Consider the following 7,500-nt stretch of genomic DNA (forward strand, 5'->3'; position numbering starts at 1 on the left):
TTTGTATTTAGTGTCTTGTTTGCAGGTTTTTTTTCTAGCTCTGGCAACCCTAATACCTCTGAATGACTGAAGTGTGTGTATAGAGAAAAATGGTATAATATTTTTTAAAGATGAATTGACAACCAAATTGAGTGTGTACTATGCATGACCTGTGTTAAATTTTAGATTTTAGTGGTCACTTGCCTTGGGTTTTCCAGTGGAGCCACTGGTGTAAAGTATGAAAAGAGGATCTTCAGAGTCCATCCACTCTGGTTCACACTCATCCGACACTCCGTCCATCAGGTCATCCCACCAGATATCACACAATTCATCCCATGGAGTCTGGAGCACACACAAAAGCAACAGTCTGGTGAGTAACTGTCTTACTTTAGTATTTAGAATTTCTTTTTCCTACAATGTAAGTAGATGATTACAGGTTCCCAACATTCTTCCAAATATCTTCCTTCCATCAGTTTATTTGTTTTTTTTTTTTTGCTGAACACAAAGAAAGATGTTTTGAAGAATGTTGAAAACCTGTAACCATTGACATCCATAGTATTTCTTTTTCCTACAATGGAAGTCAGTGGTTACAGGTTTCCAAGATTCTTCAAGGTTCTAAACAGTTTGATTGGTACAATCCTATTGATTATACACAACTCATTGCCAGCACAGTATACTTGCAGATGGCACATTCCAACCATTGACTTACATAGTATTTATTTTTCCTACAATGAAAATCAATGGTTACAGGTTTCCAAGATTCTTACAAATATCTTCCATCCGTTTATTTATTTTTTATTGAACACGAAGGAAGATATTTTGAAGAATGTTGAAAACCTGAAAACACTGACATACATAGTTTACAATGGAAGTAAAAGGTTACAGGTTACCAACATTCTTCAAAATATCTTTTCATTTTTTAATTTATTTTGTTGAACACAAAGGAAGATATTTTGAAGAATGTTGAAAATCTGTTAACATTGACTTACTAAGTATTTATTTTTCCTACAACGGAAGTCAGTGGTTAAAAGTTTCCAAGATTCTTAAAAATATCTTCCATCGGTTCTATTTGTTTGGTTGAACACAAAGGAAGATATTTCAACTGTTCAACCTGTAACCATTGACTAACATAGTATTTGTTTTTCCTACAATGGAAGTCAATTGTTACAGGTTTCCAAGATTCTTTAAAATATCTTCCTTCAGTTTTGTTTTGGTGAACACAAAGGAAGTTATTTTGAAGAATGTCTGTAACCATTGACATTCAAAGTATTTATTCTTCCTACAGTAGAATTCAGTGGTTACAGGTTTCCAAGATTCTGTAAAATATCTTCCTTCCATTGTGTTTGTTTGTTTGTTTGTTTGTTTGCTTGTTTAAGCCAAAGGAATATATTTTGAATGTTGAAAACCTGTAACCATTGACATCCATAGTATTTCTTTTTCCTACAATGGAAGTCAGTAGTTACAGGTTTACAACATTCTTCAAAATATCTTCCTTTCATCAGTTTTTTTTATTTATTTAAAAAAATTATTTTGTTGAACCCAAAAGAAGATATTTATAAGAATGTTGAAAACCTCTAACCATTAACATCCATAGTATTGATATTATTGATATTCTTACAGTGGAACTCAGGGGTTACAGGTTTCCAAGATTCTTCAAAATATCTTCCTCCAGTGTTTTGTTTTGTTGAGCCCAAAAGAAGATGTTTATAAGAATGTTGAAAGCCTGTAACCATTGACATCTATAGTATTTCTTATTCCTGCAATGGAAGTCAGTAATTACAGATTTCCAACGTTCTTCAGAATATCTTCCTTTCATCAGTTTTTTTTTATTATTTTATTTTGTTGAACCCAAAAGAAGATATTTATAAGAATGTTGAAAACCTCAGTGGTTACAGGTACCAAGATTCTTCAAAATATCTTCCTTCCATCAGTTTATTTATTTTTTTGTTGAACACGAAGGTACAGGTTTTCAAGTTTCTTAAAAATATCTGTTTGATTTGTTTTGTTGAACACAAAGGAAGGTAATTTGAAGAATGTTGAAAACCTGTAACCATTGACATCCATACTGTTTATTTTTCCTACAATGGTACAAGTGTTCAACAGATAGAAAAACTGGTTTGGAAGAAGTGAATGATGACAATTGTCATTTTTGGCTGAACTATCCTTTTAATATTTACGCGTTAAGCTTTTATTCTGTTTGCTGAAAGGACAGACCTTTTAGACCAGTATTTCTACAGGCACAGAAACCGATGATGAGGCATTGTCTTTAATCATTGGTCTAAACAGTTTGATTGGGACAATCCTATTGATTATACACAACTCATTGTCAGCACAGTATACTTGCAGATGGCACATTCCAACCATTGACTTACATAGTATTTCTTTTTCCTACAATGGAAGTCAATGGTTACAGGTTTCCAAGATTGGTAAAAATATCTGTTTTATTTGTTTTGTTGTCCCCAAAGGAAAATATTGAAAAATGTTGAAAACCTGTAACCATTGACTTACATAGTATTTATTTTTCCTACAATGAAAGTCAGTGGTTACAGGTTTCCAACATTCTTCAAAATATCTTCCTTTCATCAGTTTTTTTATTTATTTAAAAAAATTATTTTGTTGAACCCAAAAGAAGATATTTAAAAGAATGTTGAAAACTTCTAACCATTAACATCCATAGTATTTATATTCTTACAATGGAACTCAGTGGTTACAGGTTTCCAAGATTCTTCAAAATATCTGTTTGATTGGTACAATATTGATTATACACAGCTCATTGCCAGCACAGTATACTTACAGATGGCACATTCCAACCATTCAACTGATTAAAAACTACAGCAGAGAGTGAGATTAAATCCAGAAACACAGACATTTACAAACATAAACATAACTTTAGGTTCATTTAAACAGTATAAAGATATAAATAGAAGATATGAAATGTTGTTTTCAGGAAACTTTCCATTTTCTTCTTCAATCCCCTGAAAACATTTGAAACAAAGACTAACCTTTTCTTTATCAATTCTGCGTCTAATGATTTGTATATTAAGGGATTTTTTTAAAACTGTAGATATGAATGTTAACGGTAGGATAATCACATGTTCAAACCGTGATAAACCAGTATATCATTACTAAACTAGTCCCTTCTTCTATATAAACATCATATAACATACAGGTCAGAATTATTAGCCTTATGTATATTATTCCCCAATTTTTGTTAAACGGAAAGCTTCAACACATTTCTAAATATTATAGTTTTAATAACTCATTTCTAATAACTGATTTCTTTTATCTTTGCCATGATGACAGTAAATAATATTGACTAGATATTTTTCCAAGATACTAGTATTCAGCTTAAAGTGACATTTAAAGGCTTAACTATGTTAATTAGGGTAATTAGGCAAATCATTATATAACAGTGGTTTGTTCTGTAGACAGTCTTAAGGGGGCTAATGATACTGACCTTAAAATAGCTTAAAAAATTTAAAAACTGCTTTCATTCTAGCCGAAATAAAACCAATAAGACTTTCTCCAGAAGAAAAAATATTATAGGAAATACTGTGAAAAATTCCTAGCTCTGTTAAACATCATTTGGGAAATAATTGAAAAAGAAAATTTACAGGAGGGCGAATAATTTTGACTTTAACTGTATGTATATCTACACACAGCTCAACAGTTTGACTGACCTGTAGATTGCTGGAAGCGTCGCTGTTGGTTATGAAGGCATGATGTTTGACCACAACACACTTCTGAACAGACGAGGCCGAGCTGAGGGAGAAATCACAACGATCATCACAATCCAGGAGGTAAATTAACTGATACCAAGGTTGTTTTAGTAAAAGACTAGAAACTATTGACCAAAAAATAGTATCGTTAACTGAAATAAAAGAATTAAAGAAATAAATGAAGAGCTAAAAACTAAAAGACACTAACAACATGCATTGAAAAACTAACTGCAATCAAATATTCTCCTTCGGCTTAGTCCCTTATTTATCAGGAGTCGGCCCTTCCAGCCGCAACCCAGTACTGGGAAACACCCATACACTCTCACATACACACATACACTACGGCCAATTTAGTTTATTCACCTATAGCGCATGTGTTTGGACTTGTGGGGGAAACCGGAGCTCTCGGAGGAAACCCACGCCAACATGAGGAGAACATGCAAACTCCACACAGAAATTACAACTGGCTCAACTGGGACTCGAACCAGCAAAATAGTAATCGTTTACAGAATTCTTACGCACTCATTCTGTAGAATAGCAGTAGATGGAGCTTTTACGGATAAACTCATCAGTCAAGACCGTGATTATATGCAAAAACATCTTAGACATGAAGCGTGCTCTATTATTTTCCTTCATTTGCCCCCAAAAATGTAAACTAGGCACGTTTAACTACATGTATGATCTACGTGTATTTTTAAGTTTGAAAAAATGATTTTTAACTTTTATTTGTTTCTTGCATTCCTTTGTTTTGGCTTCAGTGTCTTTTCCAACAATTATTTTACTTTTATTTCTACTTATAGTTTGTTATTATTTTTATTTTTTTACTACTTGTAGTTTTTTTTTTTTTTTTTTATTCCTACTTGAACTATTTGTAGTAAACTTTGCTTTAATTGGTCGACACAGGATGCTGTTAACTCTGCTAAACCAGAATTACTAAATAAATAAAAACTAAATAAAAATCTGCTCTCAAAAAAAACTAAAACTAACAAAACCATTTATGAAACAAACAAACACTGAACTGAAATATGGCGAAATATTTCTCAAAATAAAACAATATTTTAAAATGCTGAGGTATAATAACTTTGTATATATTCATTCGTTCATTTTCTTTTCGGCTTAGTCCCTTTATTAATCTTGGGTCGCCACATCGGAATGAACCGCCAACTTATCCAGCATATGTTTTACGCAGCGGATGCCCTATCAGCTGCAACCCAGCACTGGGAAACACCCATACACTCTCATTTACACACATACACTATGGACAATTTTAGCTTGCCCAATTCACCTATAGCTCATGTGTTTGGACTGCGGGGGAAACCAGAGCACCCGGAGGAAACCCACAGGGAGAATATACATGCAAACTCAGAAATGCCAACTGACCCAGCCAAGACTCAAACCAGCAACCTTCTTGCTGTGAGGCGACATTGCTACCCACTGCGCCCCTATATATATATAATTACACACAGAGACCATTTTATTTCAGAAATCAGTTCAAACACACTAGTTTTACTCATAAATATTTATTCTTTTTAATAAGAAATGGTGTTTTGAGTGGTTTCAGTCTGTTTTTGAGCTCATATGTATGAGCACGAGTGGCATGGTGGCTAAATTGGCCGTAGTGTATGTGTATGAATGATAGTGTATGGGTGTTTCCCAGTGTTGGGTTGCGGCTGAAAGGGCATCCGCTGCGTAAAACATATGCTGGATAAGTTGGCGGTTCATTCCGCTGTGGCGACCCCTGATTAATAAAGGGACTAAGCCGAAAAGAAAATGAATGAATTCATAAAACAAATGAACACTGAAGTGAAATATGGCACAAATATTTTAAAATGCAGAGATATAAGTTTGATCTATGTATGTACACACACCATTTTATTTCAGAAATCAGTTCAAACACACTAGTTTTAATCGGAAATAAAAACAAAAGAAAAGAGAAGGTGTTTTGAGTGGTTTCAGTCTGGTTTTTGAGCTCATATGTATGAATAATAACAGTAATGATTGCATTGTATGTTCTAATCAATGCATCATGTCCTTTATTGAGTGACCGCATCTGTATTATTATGTCTAATCAAACACATCCTTCAGTCACTCCGTGTCGCATGTTTTCTGTTTGCTCTATGATGTGTATGATTCATTTCACATGTTGTCATGGTAACCTAAAAAGTAGGCTTCCAAACGGTGCTGTTGTCTGGCAACCAGCATTCGTCTGTGATTGGCTGAGTGACTGTATGTGTGTTCGTCTGTGAATGGATAAGTGACTGTGAGTGTGTGTGTGTGTGTGTGCGTAAAGGACGGCTGAGGCTACGTTTACACCAGTGTGTTTTCAATTTAACACAGTGGTTTAAAATATAAATGATCCTCATTCATACTGGTGTTTCAGAAAAGCTCTCCATTCACACTACACCGCTGAAAACACACATCAGAAGCTAAAAGTAGCAATAAAATGATGGGACAAAAATTGTAGCCTATATACAATTAATAAATTTAACAGTAGAGCATTAAATGGTGTTGAGAGAAAAAGGCACATTTAAGTTGGCAGCAAATGCTTTAAACGTCACCTGTTTTCACAACTGAACAAGATCAATATCGGAAAATATTAGTGACTATATAATTATAGTGCACAATTGTGTATATACAGTCAGAATTATTAGCCCTAAATGTTCATTCTTTTATATTTTCCCCCAATTTCTGTTTAATGAGAATTTATTTCAACACATTTCTAAACATAATAGTTTTAATAACTCATTTCTAATAACAGATTTCTTTTATCTTTGCCATGTTGACCAACACAATCTCACGGCAATTCGTAACTTTTTGATTTAGTGGCTAATTCGTACGAATTCGTACCATCTAATTCGTACAATTTAGTACGATTTGCTCATCCCACAATGACGGTTGGGTTTAGGGGTGGGGCTAGGTGCCACGCCTCCTTTTTAAAATCGTACAATTTCGTATGACTGAACTCGTACAAATTCGTACGAATTAGCCACTAAACTGTCAACTGTAAAATACTTACGTTTTCTCGTGAGATCAGGCTGTGTTGACAGCATATGTCAACAATATATGTTGACAATATATGACTAGATATTCTTCAAGATACTAGTATTCAGCCTAAAGTGACATTTAAAGGCTTAACTAGGTTCATTAGGTTAACTAGGCAAGTCATTGTATAACAAATAGACAAACCAAACAAATATTTCTTTATACTTTTCTTTAAAATAAGACTTTTAAAGTCTGCATAAAATTAAGGCTGATTTATACTTCTGCATCAAGCGCACGCGTATGGTCTGGCACAGCCTTCGCGCTGTCGCATAGCCCTCGGGTCTGTTCTTCGTACGTGGATTACTCAATTGGATTTGGTTATTGACGATTTGACCTGATCCAGGATCATTTCGTTCTTCAAAACTCATCCGAGAGTTGTTGTCATAGCAACAGGATCAGGCTTATTTCATATAAACAGGATTAGATCGGGTCATTTCAGGCAATAGTAATACTGAAAGTATGTACCGAATTCTGATATTATCGTACAGAGGTAGTTGTATACACTTGGGAAAATAGTTATATATATAATTTAAAAAAAAATTATATATATATATATATATATAATTGACTGTGATTGACAATGAAGGTCATCAGTTTACCATACTCACCGCTGTTTACTGTGTGTAACCACAGATACAGGGACACTGGAGCATTTTAAAGCTGTGAAGATCAGCTGGTTTTTTCTATAAGCTGAAATACGAGCGATCCACTGATGAATCCCGGCTTTAAAACGCTCCAGTGTCCCTGTATCTGTGGTTAC

At 34.0% G+C, this 7,500-nt stretch overlaps 1 protein-coding gene across 1 annotated transcript in view; it reads right to left on the reverse strand.

The window, feature by feature from the left end:
- Positions 1-7,500, reverse strand: part of acss2l (acyl-CoA synthetase short chain family member 2 like) — a 55,654-nt gene that overhangs the window by 23,657 nt on the left and 24,497 nt on the right. Inside the window, exons 7-8 of the mRNA XM_056445773.1 lie at positions 3,660-3,741; positions 184-321 (exon numbers count right to left, since the gene is read on the reverse strand). Of these exons, the coding sequence (XP_056301748.1) occupies positions 184-321; positions 3,660-3,741 (220 nt within the window). The remainder of the gene's footprint in view (positions 1-183; positions 322-3,659; positions 3,742-7,500) is intronic.

The sequence above is a fragment of the Danio aesculapii genome, chromosome 2 (genome assembly GCF_903798145.1).
Source record: "Danio aesculapii chromosome 2, fDanAes4.1, whole genome shotgun sequence".
NCBI lineage: Eukaryota > Metazoa > Chordata > Actinopteri > Cypriniformes > Danionidae > Danio > Danio aesculapii.